Source organism: Opisthocomus hoazin, chromosome 14 (genome assembly GCF_030867145.1).
Source record: "Opisthocomus hoazin isolate bOpiHoa1 chromosome 14, bOpiHoa1.hap1, whole genome shotgun sequence".
NCBI classification, from domain to species: Eukaryota; Metazoa; Chordata; class Aves; order Opisthocomiformes; family Opisthocomidae; genus Opisthocomus; species Opisthocomus hoazin.
This window is the reverse complement of record NC_134427.1, coordinates 13,844,110-13,862,608: the sequence shown is the minus strand read 5'-3', so window position 1 is coordinate 13,862,608 and position 18,499 is coordinate 13,844,110. Positions and strand designations below refer to the sequence as shown.

Genomic DNA, 18,499 nt, shown 5'->3' with positions numbered 1-18,499 from the left:
GAGGTAATTTATGGTTCAGCTCAACACTGAGACACCAGTGAGCCTTTGAAAATGCTACCTTTTCCTCCGAAGCATTTTCATTTACAAAAGGACATGTAAAAAAGATGGAGTGATTTGTCTCAGTGAGTAATAGCAAAGTGACGTCACTTTCTGTAAGCAGCAATTGTTGTGATAGACAGCAGATCATAAAGTCATGGTTGGCTAAGCAGAATAATTTTAAATACTTTGCTGGATGCTCATAGCAACTGTATATGGCTGGCACTGCCTCAGAGTGATCAACAAGAAGATTTGCAGCTCGGTGGAGTCTCTTGCTTGCTCACTATTCAGTACAAAACCACTCTCAGTCCCCTTATGGTGGTAACTCCAGGGCACCTTCCAAATGACTTTCTGTTTCTCCTGAGACTGTACTTCTCTTAAATTTAATTGAATACATGAGATGCTTGAGTATCTTTGCTACTCTTAAGACTGATGGATCTTTCTTTTTGTGTCCAAATGTGGCCTTTAAGAGCTGGAGAGGATGTAATTGTCCTGTTGTTGTGACGTGGTGCCACTGAAGTACTTATCTGCCACAAAAACTCATTTGTGGTTAGGGCACTCATGTTTTACAAGGACTACAAATCTCGAGTCACATGTCTGAAAAAGCCCTATTGCCTCTAGGTAGGTAATGTGGGGTTCCACGATTAGATAAATGTTGCTAAAAAGATGGTTTTCACAGGAGGAATTTGGGCATAGGCACAGAAAATTTGGCACAGCATTATCTGAGCCAAGTATCTTCAAGAAGTGATGTGGGTGGAAGAGATTTTAGGCTCAGGGAGCACTGAGAATTTGTGGCCATGGGCATGAAGGGAAGAGGTGTAAGGGGCTGCATACCACTAACTGTATGCACTTCTCATAGGAATGATTTTATATAAGGGAACATTTCTTTCTTCGTTCCCTTGATTCTTTCTTTCTCTTGACAAGAGTTTCACCTTGCCTTTAAAGCACAGACAATTCATTTCTTTCTACAAGAAGCTTGAAGATCCGTATGGATGTGACTTGAAAATAAAAACCACTTTGGAGATTTCATCCATTTCCTGTTCAATAAGACTTTCAGCTCTTAATTTAACTTGGGGAGAAGATTAGTCTAACTCACACAGGCATAAATAGTGTGCAGACAATGACAATTTGCTGAGGTAGGTGAGATGAATCAACCTGTGGTGGGCTTGATCTCTTCTGTTAACTATAAAAAGAACACTGATGATGAGACCACTCATGCTTAGGTAGCTACTGTTAAATGACATGAATCCCACATGAATGACAAAATCAAGCAGCAAAAAAAGCAACATTTATTATAGAGAACCATCTGCAGAGGCAATAATGCTTACAGTTCATCTGTCAAAGGACCTTCTATTATCACTGGAGTCTAAATTTCTTGCTGTATTGGACTAGAGAGTAAGTACTGCCATATTGGACTAGAGAGTACAGTACTGCCCTGTTTGGCATAGAGATCATCATTTCTCTATGTAAAAAGGTTAATTTTTAAGAACAAGTCAAGCACTAAGTCCAAGAGAGCAGCTTTGCTTAAAAATTGATGGTGCTATGTGACCCACTTTATTCCAAGAGCAGAGAGACTCCAGTGTTCTCTCTGTCATCCATGCTATGAGAAAGCAGTTAGACCCAGTCAGTTAATAAAGACAGGGCTCATCTGTTCTTTCACTTTTGAGGTCATAAGGGAGTCCTATCTCCCTAAGTGTCCTGTTCAGGATGGTCCTGTTCATATATTTGGGACAGATGAATATTTATCTCAATCTAGAAATGCAAGGCTGGTTCTGCGGCATTCCCCATCATTTCTACACACACACTCCCTGGGCTGAACATGATATTGTTCATCATAGAGGAGACAAAATGCATTGGAATACAGCACCATGTGTTGGAGTATTAACAGAGGAGGAGAGCTAAATTATTTAAAGTAGTTGTCCCCAATATTTGCTGTCCTGTAGGAAACAATACATAGCTAATAACATGGTACAGGCAATATGTTTTCCTCTGCAGGGGTTGGGGACTGCATTCACAATTCACCTCTGTTTATGCAGTAGAACTTCACCGCATGCCTTCTCCCAGTATCTTTAAATTCAGTGGCACAGGGCAAAGTGGGAGTCTTATTTGTTAGGGCAGTCAGGTCCCTTAAAAATAAGGCAGTACCAGATTTTGCCTTCCATGTTTTGCCTTCCATGTACCCTGTGCACAGTGTGACTGATTTCAGTGGGTAAATTCGGAAGAACTCCAACTCAGCATGAGTAATGATGAAAAAAAACAACTTCAGAAACTGTCGGAGACCTCTGATGTGTGCTTTTCTGGTGGCAGCACTATCTGTTGTCACAGACAGAGCAGCAACACGTACATTCTAAGGACTGTACTCTGGGATGCCAGCTTGTATCTTAGCAGCTCCACCACTGGATTCCTGTTTGACCTCCAACACCAAGTACTTCCTCTTACATAACCATTTTAGTATTTATCTTCCTGTGTGCCCTTGTTGAGACATCTTACTTCTTTCTCTTTTCTTTAATAACAGTGACAGCTTCTTCAGTGCAATGAGATTAGGGGGGTCGGCGCTGTCTCCTAGGACTCTCTCGAGGAGAGTCATGTGTGCTGTTCACACTTCCTCCAGTCAGCTGAAACACAGAGCATTCCAGACTGAATTCTTTAACCCTGGGATTCCTACCAGCCTATTGGATTTCTTAGCAAATTAGCCAAGTTTAAGAGAATGTAGACAGTTTTGGATGGGTAGGCATCAACCCAGTGCAACTGACTGAATGTTTATGTCCTGCAAGCAGTTCTTGGGGAAACAAAAAGGCCAGGTGCCTGCTGTTTGGTTTGGTTATGTCAAAGCCCACCAAAGCCTGACTGTGGAATGCAGGATGGCACATCGTGCTGGAGGAACTTGTCTCTACGTGTGAGTAAGGGGGTCCCTCCTAGGAGGGCAGTACTCTCCTCCCTGGTGGCCTCGACCTTCTCTTCGGGGCTCTGCTTTTGTGCCTCTGTTGCAGTTTCACTTCTGTCCCTTACTACCCCATTGCAGAAGCAGCCTGGTCCTTACTCTGCCTCACTGCCCAGCCCAGAGGCAGCAAAATTGGATTTATCATTCCAATCAATTCAATTAATAAACAAAATTCAACAGATTAGAGAACTAACATTTCAATCAACGTTGCAATCCATGTTGCTAAATGGAGTTACTTCAGCTAAGGTATAGCTGCTGTTACTTCCACATTCATATATTATTAATTTGGAAGAAACTGTTATGGGTATTATTAAATTTGAATCTCATATATCGGCAAGTGTTTTGGAAAGATGCTGGCAAGGCTTGCGAAGTTTTGTTAATTTTGCTCAAAGCTTTCACAGCTTTCAGTGTGGCTTTTTCACAAAGCTAAACTTCAGGGATTAACACCCCTCTCCTCATGGTACTCTGTTTATCAAGGGAATGTTGGTCAAAGGGAGAAAAGTGGACAACTTCAGACTTTTCATGTCAGTGCTACTTACAGAACAAATATTCATTGGCAGGGTAAGAGCCTGAAGAAGAAGAAAAGAAGCTTTCTACCTATTGTGCAATAAATCAAAAGGTTCCAGTGAATTTCTTTGAGTGGTAGCAAAACTGCTTAACCTAGGATTTCAAAGGGTGATCAAAACTATTTTCAATTATTCCTGACTTGCACTTGTATCATTCCAGACTGAGCTGAGTCTTTTTCCCTAGTACATTCCTTTATTTAAAGGCAATAGAAAGAAGAGAAAGAAGTGAAGTTCAATGATCAGAATCCCAATGTGTGGGAAATATGACTTCAGTTCTTCCTCTGGAAAGTCTGAATAAGACCTAATAATTACAAGTTCTTCACTAATAAAAAGCAGAGGAAAAAAGAAACAATAACAGAACATTTTCAGAAATTGGATTTTCGTTATCTGTAATAATACAGGAAGCTTATCTATTGTGAAAAGAGCAAGCCTGATTCTAATGTGGCATAAATATTTGCATGATAATAAGGTTATGTATTTCAGATGAAGACAATATTATTGCACACAAAGAAGAAGAAACAGCTGTGGCCATTCTTGGGAAAACCTGACTTTCTAAATGTGACTTTGTGCATGTCCCAAGACTCTACAGCTAGTTTTCTTTGAAAGTACATTTACTGTTACAGTGCAGTTGCCACTGATTACAGACTGCATCGAAACTGAGGGTGGCAGAATGGGTATGCAAGAGTTGTTAAGCAGCTCTGATCTTTCAGAATAAGTAAGGAGTCCCAAACTGAGAACACAAAAATATGCCTTTCTGTCTCACTACTTTGTATTACTAACTGTAAGGCTTCAGAATTAAAAGGGTTTGTAAAGCACCAAATGTATAAATGTATCAAGCAAAGAGTTTTATTGCATATAATATTCACTTGCATCCCAAAATGAACAAGGTGGTGAACTTTCAAAGATCTCTTTTTTAAAATGTGACTAAAAATTCCAAAAGAGCGGCAAGTTGTATTGGTTCTAAAGCAGTGAAATTGAAGCGAACAACAGCCTGCATTGCTTACGGTGCTGATCCATTATCAGCATAAATGTTGATTGCTTAGATTAATAGGTGTAAAAAACAAAGTGGCTGCATCCTTAGCTACTACAAACCATTACAGGGATGTTTATGAAGCTAAATACTGTTTACAGCAGCTGAGGATCTGGATACCCTTGCTTAAATAATAACCTCTGTTACTCTTAGGACAGAGAAGTTAAGAGTTAAAATCTCTAAGATGAACACATTAAAAGGATTATTGAATGTTTACATTCCTTGATCTAGATTTTTCCCAGAACTTAAAGAGAACAAGTCTTTTGAAGGACTATTTGAACTACTGCTTTTGATGTACTTCTGCCGGTCCAGGACAGATGGTTCACACTGCTTGCAGTGCTATAAATATTTTGTGGTGTAGCATGTATCTTATGTTCTATATAAATAGTCTCTAAACAACAGCCAATTATCTAGAGGTATAAAATTGTGCATGGGATTAGAGCACTTACCACATTCAGCCAAAAAACCCCATGCCATTTACAGTCTAGAAAGCAGGAATAATTGTTCACGTGTCCCATTTAGCAAGGAAAGTGAAAGCATCAGTCTTAGAAGTCACAAAATTTAGATGGGCACAAAATCGAAACCTAAACCAGAATAACATGCCTAGCCAGTGAATAAATTTTAGTTGGTTAATCAAAATCCAGTTTAAAAGTGGAGGTGAAATTGTCACACTGTTGCATTGAATGGATATGCTGCCACAGATTCTATGCACGCAGTCCTACATTTACAAATCAGCTCTCTGTTGCATGGAAGCATCCTCAGATTGCTGGGCATGACTTGTCCACATACATTCTGGAAGATGTCTGTGGAAAATGGTGGGCTTTTCAACAAATAGAGTTGGATTTTATAGTATGTAGCTGGGCTCTAATATGGAAACACATGCCCACGCTCTGCATTCAGTGGGCAAGAGAATTATTACAGTAACTATGGAGTAGGAAAAAGGAGATGTTGAAGGAGAGGAAAGAGACAGAAAAGGAAAGTTGAATGAATTTCTTTCTCTCCCCAGAGTGCCAAGTTCTTATTTCAGCAGCATTCTGCCACTCAGAGTCTCTTTTGGCTCACTTACTAGCATAAAAGCTGTCTGCAATAGCCAAACTGACTTCATGCAGGAAAAAGGTGAATAAAAAAATAACTGATATGCTAAGAACTATTGCTGAAAGGATTCTATAGGGCAGAAACAGACAAGGTGATTCAACTCAGCCAGAGAAGGAAAATTTAGGAGATGGGATACTGTGCGTTTTCAACAGTTCAAAAACAAACTGTAGAGCTTTTTTTTTCCCTTTTCATTCCATGTATGTCATCTCCTTTTAGAATGAGATAGTATTTGTTTCCCTGTACAAGGCAACCTTCACGGTTTGTTTTTAACTGTAAAAACAGAAAACCAAACTAAATCTGAAATGAACACAGCGCATTCTTAGATCAGAATAACATACACCAAGGAAAGAAGCAGTAAACAATTGCTGTATTTTGGTGAAGCTATAAAGCCATAAGCACTGGCTTTGAAATACAGTTTTACTTAACATTTCTCATCAGTACATCTCACTAGACTAAGGCAGAAAGTATCATCCTCCTCATTTAATGATGCAGAAATTAAAGCATGGGGACACAGGTATGCCTTGTGCAAGGTCACTGGCAGAACTAAAAAGAGAACACTAATCTCTCAGTTCCCAGCAAATGAGCTCTTAACTAGGCCCACTGCCTCCCTATCTAGAGCAAATAAATAAATAAATACAACAATATAAAAAAAGTCCTTGGTAGTTCAATTTTATGCGTTCACCATGAATTATCCATTAGGACTCTGTAGCTAGGAATTATAAGCCACCAGCAAACAAATCTGTAAACATTGCATTATGGAAAAGAAGGCCGCATTAATAAATAAGAATTATCCACTCCATTCTGGGAAGTAGCTTATGAATTAGATGGGATGGTAAGTACGATCTCAAAAAACATAAGCTAAAAAACTACACTGCTATTAAAGTGTGAACTGTAGCATTAAGCATTTTCCCCACTATCATTGTCCTTTCACATGGGCCATGCTTGTATCTGAATTGCAGTAAATCTAGTATAACTTTAAGGCTGGGATTTCTTAGCTATCCAAGAGAATTGCATGTCCAGTTCCCTTCGCCATTAGGAAAGCAGTTCTGTACTATTTCCCTTTAGAAGTTCCACAAAAAATAGGCATTTGTGTAAGCTCTCTGAATTATGAGCGCTGAAGTCCTTAGCTTTCTGGTAGTCTCCTTTTAACATCTTGACAGTTAAAACAATTATAATTACATTCCCCCCCTTTTTTTTCCCCCCACTATCTTGCATAAAAAGGCAAAAACCCCCACAGAACAGTGTTGTTAGATTTCCTTTTGATTCACTAATAATCATCATAAGTCCCTCTGAAACCTTCACAAAAAAAGCCTAGAAAATTTGAAAGGCTTTTCCCAACGTCTAACCCCCTCTCTTTTTTCTGTTGTAAGTAAGCATGTAAGCTGAATATTATAAGGTTTTCTGCAGATACTTATTGTGTGTATGTGTTTCAAGTTGGAATATATCTGAATAGAAGCAGCAGCTCAGCAGAACACAGCAGATGTGACGGGAGCAGAAAAGCTTTGGTAAAGTTTTGCTCACTCGAGTGGATCACTGAGTTTCTGAAAGTCTTCTAAGCAGTTCAAGTCTCAGCTGCTCTGGTACTTGAGGAACCCGGCTACTCATGAAAGAAGATAAAGCAAAAACCAAGACTTAGCTGAGCACATTCCATTTGCCCTCCATGGCAAGAATACAGTCAGGAATAATCAAGAATTAGAATTTAGCAGATATATAATAAACTTGAGATTCCAAGCAAAACCTCACCCTCCCAGGGCAGCAGTTAAGATTTTGGCCACACTTTAAGCCTAAAGGTCACATCATGGAGTACTCCAACTTTACTGAAAATCTTATACTTAGTGACTCAGGTACAAACTTGGAGTATGCTGACTTCAGATTTATGGGAATAAGCGTTCAGTTTGGAAAACTGCCAAATGGCATTTTAAGTGATGGTAAGAGGACATAACCATTTTTCTCTCTCCTCTGCCACTCACACTTTGGTGAGTTCAGTGACTGCCCATATTTGGTGAGATTCTTGTCACTGGTGCCAATCTCAGGATACTCCACTGGAGCCACTCAGGTGTAAAGCTAACAAAGGTACTCTGCATCTACACCTGAATTGCTCAGATTGGACTGTACCCTGAAGCCTTTGAAAGCCTCTGTGACAGCTTTGCTTTGGTATTATGTTTGCTCTTTTGTGATTAGAAAAGAATTTATGTAGTCATGACATTTCCACAGTTCTCTCAAAATTTTCTGTCCATTTTAGCTATCCAGCTAAGATACTTGCATGTACCAAGTCAGTAACAAATCCCTGTTGAGAAGGAAACATGGAAAAAAAACTGCCTCAGCTCCAATTCCTCTGCCTTGCAGATAAGAAGCTCTCAGAACAAAAATCAAGATATCTTAAAATAGACTCTGTCATATTATCAGTGATCTCAAGGGGATTTTTTTCCAGACTTTTGTATGGAAATAGGTCTTATCTCAAGAGGAGATAACTGCAACAGGTCTGTATATACATTAGCTGTGCCTTTTCCAATGCAGACAGCATTCTTAAAATGGCTGTACTGCCTCCTACTCAGAAGGTAATTGGTGCCTAACACTTCTGGCTCTGGGGAGCAATGTACGTGCAGGGCAAGAAAAGAGGATACAGGGAATCTGTGTTGCTAAGATGCAAATTTATACTTGTTCTGTCGCCATAAAGAATTCTGATGTTGTACTGCAGACACTTCTTATTGTTGGTGTAATTTCTGTTTTACTGCAAATACAGATTTACATTATCTCGATTTCTAAATCGTAGTGCCACCTTCCTTTTTAAGATCAGCAACAGTGTTTTGCATTGATCTTGTTTTGTAATTAGCCACATGTATTACATATATGAACAGTTTGCTGAAAAGTTAGTTTTTACAAAGGACTTTCAAAGTTAAAAGACTATGGTGTTAATTACACAAATGGTTAATTTTAATTGTTTTAAAAATAGACATAAAAAAGATTCAGAAATAACTGCAACTACCTCTACTCTTCCAAACTTCACCTCCATTACTTTTCAAGCATAGTGCATTGCCAGTGGTAATACAGATGCATGCACAAATAGGGTAACAATCAGAGATGAGAATCAAATTCTGGACACTTCAGTTATGTGAACATCCTTAAAAATAATGGAGGTGCATCTGGCCTCCAGTTTTATCCCTCCAAAGGTTTAGCAGCATGTAAAAAAAGCTGCTCCTGTACTCAGATGAGGGCCCTCTGTGTTTTATGATCCCAGGAAGAAAACCAGTTTTACAATGTCTTGTTTTTCAAACTTCACTCATACTCTTGAGTCTATTTGGTCCTTAAAATGACTGCATCTCCAATTGCAGCTCCAACATTTCTTTCATTCAAAATGATCTATTCATCTGTATTCATAAACATGTCAATCTACTGGTTCAAAAAATGCAACTAACCCTCCAATAACAAAAAACTCATTAATCCACCTCCCTCATTAGCTAGGATTAAAAACTTTAGTCAAAATAATTGGCCTGGTGCCCAGAAAAGCTATGAGATCAATAATCCAAACAGACTTAATGATCCCCTTATAAAAGAATAACTTTTGTCCTTCTCCTACAGAACACTTTTAAAAAGTGAAGGGAAAAATACAAGAAACATCACATCATCTGCATAAGTTAATTTATCTGTTGGTTTGTATAGCTGGGGGAAGGGACTTCAGGAAATAGGGTGTATTTTTCTTCTCTCTCTGTTAAATGACACTTACTGTCTGCAAAAACAGTAATATGAAAAATCACAAACTGTATCAGTGATTAGCCTGTAAGAGCCTAAGAAGTTTCATTAAATTTTCCAGCATCTCATTTCACTCATGAGCAGTTTAAAATTATGGCATTTGTATTCCCATATAAGATCAGTATTCTTTAAGACTTTTATTTAGGCAATTTAACTTGTTGGTATTCTTATTTTGACACTACTAATTACAGCTTCTACCTTTAAAGAGTTTGATTTTTATTTTACAAACTCAAGTGTTGATGGGAAGAAAACAAAACTAACCCCTACTGTATAGCTCTCTATCAGCACAAGAAGGTGTATAAAAACAGTGCCTTTGACTGAAGCAGGCTATAAACTCCATGGGGAACACTTCTCTCGTGGACAGAATAGAAATGTCTTGGTGTAGAGACTGGCAGATACTCAGCAGAGCATATGTGTTGCACGTGGATGTGCTGAAAAGTGATCAGGCTGGCCTGACTGCAGCTATGTGGGAATTAGCTATCTAATCGGTGCTCATCATCTATCTTCTCTAGTTTCTGGAAAAAAAGCAGGCATATCTGTAGCCCAATTCATGCCATATATTTTGGGAGCGAATAAATCACCTTTGAATTGCCTGTTTTTTGCTATTTACTCTAGAGACCCTACACAACCAGTTTGAGTCTTAAATTTTAGTAGCTAATTTTGGCAAGAGTAACCGATGCTGAAGACAACTCGCTGAAATTACATCAAAGTGTGATGTGATGCCAGTAGTTTCATATAGCTCATCCATTTGTTCATACTCAGAAATGCTGCTTGCATAGCCAGGGCTGGCACACGGGAAATCCCGCGTGGAAGCTCAAATGTTATTTGACCTTACGCTTCTCTTCTTTGCTCAATGAGTGGAAGAAGAAACAGCTATGCAGACCTTCCTCCAGGGTGGCCCCCAGGCATACCACTGGGATCAGGTGTCTCACTGCTCATGGGGCTACCCAGCAATGTCACAGGAGGAGGTAAGGGCTGAGCTCTCAGTGGAGCAGGGACATCAATTCCCTTCAAGGCTGAAATAGGTCCTCCAGAGTTAGCTAGGGAAGAAAGGGAGAGCGCAGAGGGACAGATATGAAGGGAAAGGCTGAGACAAATAATGGAAGTGAGGTAGGAACTGAGCAAGTGCTGGAACCTGAAAGGATGAAATCTGATGGAAGCGAGAGACTGCAAGAAAGGAGGACTACCAATGGGCATTTGGAGTGGCTCTGCTGCAGACTTGAGAACCCAGAAAGTACAGACCCTTTTGCAAAAAAGAGGCATTTGTTTTATGGGGAGAAAAAGGGAAGGCAATTAACCTGTCATCCTCTGGGTGCGTTCTGTTGCTAGCAAAGCTACATCATCGTCCCAGGAGACAGATGTCTGCCTAGGAACTGTAGGGCAACCTGGGCACAGTAGCGTGAGGTTAGCATCTCTGCATTTTGCCATTGAAGTTACTTATTGAAATCCAGTTTCTAAGATCACTGATAAACTTTACTTCATGCTTACACAGAAAGATGTCTTCAAAAATGTATTCATGCATTGGAAGCGTACTGCCCCTCCTTTTCACTGGAGATAACTGCATAGTTTTAACAGTGCTTCAGTCTGCACTATTAGTGTTTCTGTAAAGGTCGTGCCCACTTTCACAAAAGAAAACTTAGGAAGAAAGAAAACTATTTCCACCCCATTTTCCTGAAGAAGAAAGTATTTTGCTAACCTGGTTACATAATTTTCACAGTTCAACTTTTCCAACTATGAAGGAAAATTTTTCAGACTCATTATCAAGCCACTACTTGGGCAAGCAGCTCTGTCCTAACAACCAGCAGCTTACAGGGCTGCACAGCTAAAGAAATGTAGAGATCTACACAGCAGCTGTCGACACACTTTCCCTGTTAAACAAATCTCTTTAAGCGTAACTGAAAAAAATCTCCTTCTCTTTCACCTAGATGCGCTATGAAAGAATTGCTTAATAGACGTCACCTGAAGGGTATAAAAACAAAACCAAAAGATCCACAGCAATAATATTTTTAAGTTTTTAAGGTGATGCAAAATAAAATCTAGTCACTAAATAAATTCCACTAGGAAAGCTAAGGAAATGTAAAGTAACAGCAACCTCTCTAAAATATGGCTGTGCTACCAAAGCAACACGATAAGACAGTCTGAGACTGAAACAGTAAAATTAAACAAGGTAAAGGTATGAAAAGAATCCATTCCCTATCTCTGTTGTTTGCAAACACCAGAAAATTTAAAACATATTTGTAGGAAAAATTAGCATGTTTCTGAGCAAAAACGCTATAACTGGTTCTGGTTCATTAGAGAATAATAAATAATTATTCTAGCTGCTAGAGTGCCAGATATAACATGGTACTTGTTTTGCAGGCAATACTAAAATCATACCTGGAAAGAGCTAATAACTTTACTTTAAAATAATACTTATATTTTCCTTAGGGTTTCAGTAATAAATGCTTTTAATGACCCAGGGAAGGGAGCATAATAAGACAATCACTACTGGAAGCTTTCAGACAATAACTCACTCAAAGATGGATGCTATTCCAGTCAACTGTTCCAAGTTCAACTAATGTGATACCATTTCGCCTCCTTCTTGAAGTGAGACCATTTTGAAGACTGATTCTTCAGTAGCTCCTTGTAGCACTTCAGTTTTAAACCTGATCTAATGAACAGCCATAGATGCTATGGACTCTAAACATAAAGAATTGACATGTTAGCATATTAATGTACTCAGATGTCACATAAATCATTAGAAGACAGTTTACTGAATGACTCAGATATCTGGCAATATACATGCAAAGCCTTTTTAGCTGTTAAATATAAAGCTACTTCCTTTTGCCAAGGTCCTGATTAGAACAACATTGACTGTAGTTATTTATAGTTCAAATGCTATTGCTGAAAATTTCTCAAAGTTGTAGATACTGTATTATTAGCTATAGTAAAGCTCTAAACATCAGTCAGCAGAGGCCACTTCAATCTCTGCATGATAATAAAGGATTATTATGTGCAGTAACCTATTTATGAAAAGGAAACAGTGTGCTTCTTTCAGACTCCATCAATTGCTTTAACAAGAAATTGAAAAGCCTAGCCTACTTTATATGCAGATCACCATCCCAGTTGCATAAGGATTTACAATAGACAAAACAAAACTGGTTTTGTTGTAAATAAGGGCTGTTTGTTTAAATCACACAATAATGTTTGCATCTAAAAATTATTTAGTAGCTAATAAGGCTTAATAAAGTTTGACTGTATACTTCTTAATAAAAATTATTTCAATATTCTCCAGGAAAGAACTGTAAGTTGAATGCAATAACATACAGCTTGAAGTAAAACAGACCTGAGTTAATGGGAAAGAAGACTTACTGCGTTTGTTCACTGATGAGCTTAAGAAAACCAATGTTAAGAATAGGATTCAGTTAACATTTTATAAAAGTTAAGATAATTAACTTTATAGTAGTTTTCTCTAGTAGATTAGAATTATTGCAATATTACTTTTGCTTTAGAGATTGAAAACTTGACATAGTTCAGACTACTGAAAGTGTGATGCACATACTGATTTCTGCTACCTTGATTTGGAGGACTCGAAAGACCCAGGTTCAAATTTTAACTTTGGCATCAGTTTATTTGCCTATATGTTAATAAATTTAATGAGGTGTGGGATGACCCCTGCTGGTGTCCCTGCTTATAAAAAAAATATGGACCTGGCAGGAAAAGGACATGTTAAATTCAGTCCAAAAATGTTACAAATATAAACTCTGTCATAAAATGTATAAAAATACCTAATTTAATGCATAAAATATCATGAGTAATGTTCTCTTAAGTATGAAAATAATCTTAAACCACTGAACATTACTGTGTTAGAGCTGCAATGCAATGTATTAAGAAGGACATTAATTGTTCAGTTCACTATGACATTGTGTTAAACATTTTTTATTAATGAGCTGTTACTCTCAGCTGAGGCATTTGATAACCTCTAGTCCATTGCTGAATCCTCTCAGTTGATTTCAGTGAATCACTCTAAACAAACCTAGAGGGAAAAAATACCCCAATAATTTGCATTTGCATCTGTAAGGTCCTAGAACTAGATTCCTTTAAAGAAAGGCAGCTTTCCTATAAATCAAACCTTCTGATTTAATGCAGCTGACATATAGATCTATTTTACAATTTTTTTTAATTTCAAAAATACAACACATTAAAATAGGTTCAATTTATCAAAGCTAAGAGCAACAATTAAGTAATAGTGTATTTAAAGTGCAAAGGCACTTTAACACAAAAAAGTGACGCCCAGTGGCTATACTTGGTAATTGAAACAACAGTACTGTATATTATTATTTACAAAAGAAAGTCATAGTCCAGGAAAAAAGATCTTTGGAGATCTTCTACATAATACATTAAGTTTCCACTTTGAAATGAAAAGAAAAAAAACCAACAAAACAGAAAACCCAAAGACTCCCTTCCTCATTTCCTTCCAAATCAAAAACAATTATGCAAGATCTATTACAGAAACATACATTTGCAGTGACAGTTCCTATAGAAGGGTCAAAAGGAGAGAGATATAGAAATAACTTAAAGGGAATGTTGCAAAAGCAACATCTTATCCCTGCTATGCTGTAAGGGTTCCATTTCTCTCTCTCTCTCTGATTTAAAAAGTGGAAATGTTGGGAATGTGACAGATGACATCAGCACTGAGTTCAGACTCAATCAAATGTGATGCTGAGCTCATTTAAAAATTTTCCTTTGTCTCCCACCTCCCCCCTCACAGCTGACTGATTGCAGTTTGTTTTTCCAGAACTTCGAGGTAGTCTGGTTCTGTTTGTAGCTTTCCTTGGAGTAAAGGATGCTCAGGTTTAGACTGTTCTGCAAAGTATTTCCTGGGAGTTCCATATAAAACAGTTTTATTTATCCTGTCCTGCTTTTGGCGTCTTGATTCGTATGAAGGGGCAAACTGCCTTTTGGGTAAGGTGCAAAAGTTATAATGAACTAATCCTCCGGTGGGGAGTTCCTTGACCCTTTCTGCAATATTTTGATACAGAAGCTCTGGTTCCCTTGGCGAGGATTGCTTTTCCAGTAATTCAGCTGCACTGATTGTAAATGCAAGACTGGTAGGGTCTTCCTTTTTGTGGTCAAGATTGCTATAGCTAAACTCATGGAGATTCCTGTAATAGGCAACTGGATCCCCTTCCTTTTGCATGTAGATTGGGTTTTGGCACATCTGTCCAACAGGAGGGGGAATGTAGTTATAAACATGTCCTTCAGTTTTATCGTGGGTCTCAGTGTTGTAAGACCCGTACTGGAGCTGAAATGAACTTATATCTAAGTTGTTTGCGCTGGTGGGCATACTTTGCACCCCCTTCCGCCGCTTAAGGACAAAGACAAATAGGCCTGCCCCAAAACAGACTGACAAAATAAACACAACCAGCAAGCCTAAAATTAAGACAGACAGCGGAACTTCAGTGTGTATTTCTGGGTAGGAGCTGGGCGAGACACCGAGGAGATGGGGTGTATCTGTGTTCTGGTTCATGGAGAGGAGAGAAGAATCTGACAACTTGGGGTTCTCTGGGCAGATGGCTTCTTTGCTCAGGAATTTCAGATGCTCTCCAGAGTGCTTGGTGGGAGACTCGCATATGACTTCGTTGATAACTACGGGGGGATTTGACTGCTGGTTGTTCTGGCCAGTGACTTGCTCTATCCAGTTCCTCAGCCCCAGGATGTCACATGTGCAGTCCCAAGGGTTCTCCTGGAGGTCTATCTGAATTAGAGCTGAGAGCTGGTCCAAGACTCCTCTCACAGGCAGGTGTGAGAAATGGTTGTTTCTAAGGTTGAGTCTGGTGAGGGAAGTGCCGCCAAAGATGTTGTCAGGCAAGGATCTGAGCAGGTTGTTATTGAGAAATAACAGATGAAGATTACTCAGAGCACCAAAGGTGCGTGGCAGGATCTCCTTAATGACATTGTACTCTAGGTAGAGATATTGCAGGTTGTGCAGCCCGTCGAACATAGATGGGTACAGAATCTCAAGGTAGTTGCCATTAAGATAAAGTCTACGTAAACTTGTGAGGTTTGTAAAGGCACCTTCTTGTATCACTGCAATTCTGTTATTTCCTAGATGTAACAAATCCAGAGAGCTGTACTCTGTGAGATCGGTTCTATAAATGACTTGCAGATAATTACTGGTAAGGTAAAGTTTCTTTGGACTGGTCGGCCTAGGGTGGAGATCGGAGATGTTACTTATCTTTTTCTCTTGGCAGTTCACATTTAAGCCGTTGTCTGAGCTCTGTGAAGTACAGATGCAGCCAGCTGGGCAGGTGATGGGCACAGGAGACTTTGTCTGGTAAACCATGATAGGTCCGAATATTTGTCTGTCTTTCGACACAGTGACACGAGGTGTGGGGCGGTTCCTGGTTTTAGGTGGCCGGCTGGCTTTTGGGGCTCTGGTAGGATTGATGGCAGAGTTGGCTGTGGGCGATAGCCTCGAGATGTGCGGGTCTGAGAGGACAGGGTGTTTTTCCCTCTGGTTTGAATCACTGGAGCTTTTCCTAGGGCAGAGATCTTGCCTGGTGAGCTGGGTCACATCCTTCCCATGAAGCCTGAAGGGGGTTTCGCAGACTATCTCACCCACGAACACGGTGATGGTGTCTAGCCAGGCCTTGAGTGGCAGCAAGTCGCAGGTGCAGTTCCAAGGGTTTTCCTCCAGCTGGATTTCCATGATGCCTCCAATATGCTCCAGCACACCAGCAAAAGGCATCATCTTCAGCCGGTTCCCCCGCAGGTCCAGGTGAGTGAGAAGCACGAAGCGGAAGACATTGCTGGGCAGGGACAGCAGGAGGTTGTCATTGAGAATCAGCACCTTGAGCTTGTTTAGCTTGCTGAAGGCCCCCGCCTCAATGGCACTGATGTAATTGTAATCGGCTTGCAGGTACTCCAGACTCTCCAAGCCCAGGAACGTGTCCTCCTTCAGCACTTCCAGCTTGTTGTTATTGAGGTGCAGCCTCTTGAGGGTGCGGAGGCCGCTGAAGGCCCCTGTGCGGATCTCCTGCATGTCGTTGTTGCCCAAGTGGAGGGTCACGGCGTTGGAGTAGTTGACGAACTCATTGGGGAACAGGCGGGTCAGCGCGTTCCCGTTGAGAAACAGCTGGTAGATCTTGGACGGTGGCGGCAGGAGGAGGCTGACGGTTGTAAATCCTTTGTTTTCACAATTAATGTTCAGCACGTTCTCCTTCTCCTCGCAAGGGCAGCGGCTCTTGCTGCAAATGTCTTTGGCAGGTTTACGACTCTCTGTCCGTGAGATCCCAGCCACTGTTAACAAACTGAGCAACCAAACACTCTTCAGCATCTTTATGCGCCGTCGATCCCCACTTCAGTACCTACAGTCAAACCTTTTAAGACAGGTAAGGAGAGAAAGAAGAAATCCCCCGTGAAAACGGCCAGGAGCCGAGGCTGCGAGCGGAGGGCAAAGTGGGTTGCAAGGCTGGGGGGGAGGCGGGCGGCAAGGCACCGACTTGCAAAACTCCTGCGGAATCCCCCCTCCTCCACCCCTCCTGCTGCCCTCGGAAAGCGCCCGCGGAGCCGCGGCGGGGGAAGTCCCGTCGGGAGCTCTCCGAAGAGCGGGGCCACCAGCGCTGCCCCCCGCCCAAGCCCGCCGCAGCCGCCGCCTCCACCTCGGCGGCCGCCAGCAGAGCGGCTCCGTCCCCTCCGGCCGCGGCTCTGCCCAGCCCGGGGCAGCCCCTGCTCCCGGCTCCCCTGCGCCGTCAGCACCTAAAACCGGGCAGGGGGGAGCGCAGACGATCGCACGCCCTCCCTGTCCCCCCACTCCTGGCAGCAGGGCGCCTCCGAACCGCGCTCCTCGGGCCTCCCCCCGCGCTCCCCGGCTCGTACCTGCTCTCGGGGCGCCCGAAGGGGCGGCAGGGGCCGGCGGCAGGGGCCGCCGCCGAGCGCCGCCGCCGCGCCCCGGGAGCCAGGCGCCCGGCGGCGAGAGGCATCGCCCGCCGAGCGCCTCGGGAGGAGCCCGGCGAGGCGCCGCCGTCCCGTCCCGTCCCGGCCGCGGCTCGGCGGGAAGTTGGGCCGGGCGGGGGGCGAGGAGCGGCGGCGCCGGCGCCGCTACGGGAGAGCGGGTGGCTCTGCGCGGGGCGCGGCGCGGAGCGGGGCTTTTGCCGGCTGCCCCGCGCGGAGCCGCGCTGACGTCACGGCGGGGGCGGGGGGGACACGTTTTTCCCAGCCCCCCCCCGCCCCGTCACCCGACCTCCTGGCGGCTCTGGCAGGCGGCTCCGCTCCCGGCTTGGCGGCTCATCGCGGGAGCGCTCTGACAGCACCGGCCGCCGCGCCGCACTCGGAGCCGGGGAGGGGAAGAAGGTAACGAGCGGATTTACCTGGGGTCCGGGGAAATTTTGGCCCCGAGTCCCTAAATCCGTGCCCTCCGAGTCGAGAGCAAGTCAAGCAGCTCCCTCGGCGCAAGCCACCCGGCTGGCGCGCGCGCACCGCACGCACGCGGACACACCGCACACACACGGACACACCGCACGGACACACACGCACGGCCACACCGCACACGGACGCGCACCGCACGCACACCACACGCACACCACACGCACCGTCTGGCTCTCGGAGCAGGGGCGCCGCGGAACCCGGATCCTGCAGCAGCACCTGTCCCCAGTCCCGGCGGCAGCAGCTCCTCGCCCCTAGGGGCCGCGCCCAGCCCTGTCCGGCGCGTTGCCGCTGGCGGTCGGGGGCGGCTCGGCACCTTCCGTCGCCGGGCGGGCGTGTGGCGGCAGCACTGTGCCCTCACACACCGAGCGCTGAGCGGCCGAGACCGCATCTGACGTGACCATTCGCACCGGCGAGGCTATTCCCTCTGCCAAACTGCGGTATTTCGGTGTAGTGTTTGGCCAGCTTTAAAAAGAACAAGATGTGGGGTGTGGGTTATTGTGGCTGTGCTTAAGCACCATGCACTGGGCGCGGATCTGTTTGGTGGGAAGGGATGGCTGCGCTTGGTCTCTGGCAGGAAAAACTTTGAGTTCACACTGGGGGGAAAAAAAAAGACACTACACAATGAATTTTTAAAATGTTAATATAGCAGGGTGCATTATTACCTGATTTTTC

At 42.7% G+C, this 18,499-nt stretch overlaps 1 protein-coding gene across 2 annotated transcripts; it reads right to left on the bottom strand.

The window, feature by feature from the left end:
* Positions 1 to 1,289: 1,289 nt before the first annotated feature.
* SLITRK2 (SLIT and NTRK like family member 2) lies at positions 1,290 to 18,081 on the bottom strand. Of its 2 annotated transcripts, none has more exons than XM_075435539.1 (2): positions 17,992 to 18,081; positions 1,290 to 16,779 (listed from the first exon to the last, which is right to left on the bottom strand). In XM_075435539.1, the coding sequence occupies exon 2, from the start codon at positions 16,734 to 16,736 to the stop codon at positions 14,163 to 14,165; it is 2,574 nt and encodes an 857-aa protein (XP_075291654.1). In that variant the 5' UTR covers positions 16,737 to 16,779; positions 17,992 to 18,081; the 3' UTR covers positions 1,290 to 14,162. The 2 variants fall into 2 exon arrangements, with proteins under 2 accessions (XP_075291654.1, XP_075291653.1); XM_075435538.1 differs by lacking the exon at positions 17,992 to 18,081 and adding an exon at positions 17,279 to 17,361.
* Between the last annotated feature and the right edge of the window lie 418 nt (positions 18,082 to 18,499).

Coding starts and splice junctions, on each gene's coding strand:
- SLITRK2 (XM_075435539.1), bottom strand. CDS start 16,736: ATGCTGAAGAGTGTTTGGTTGCTCAGTTTGTTAACAGTGGCTGGGATC.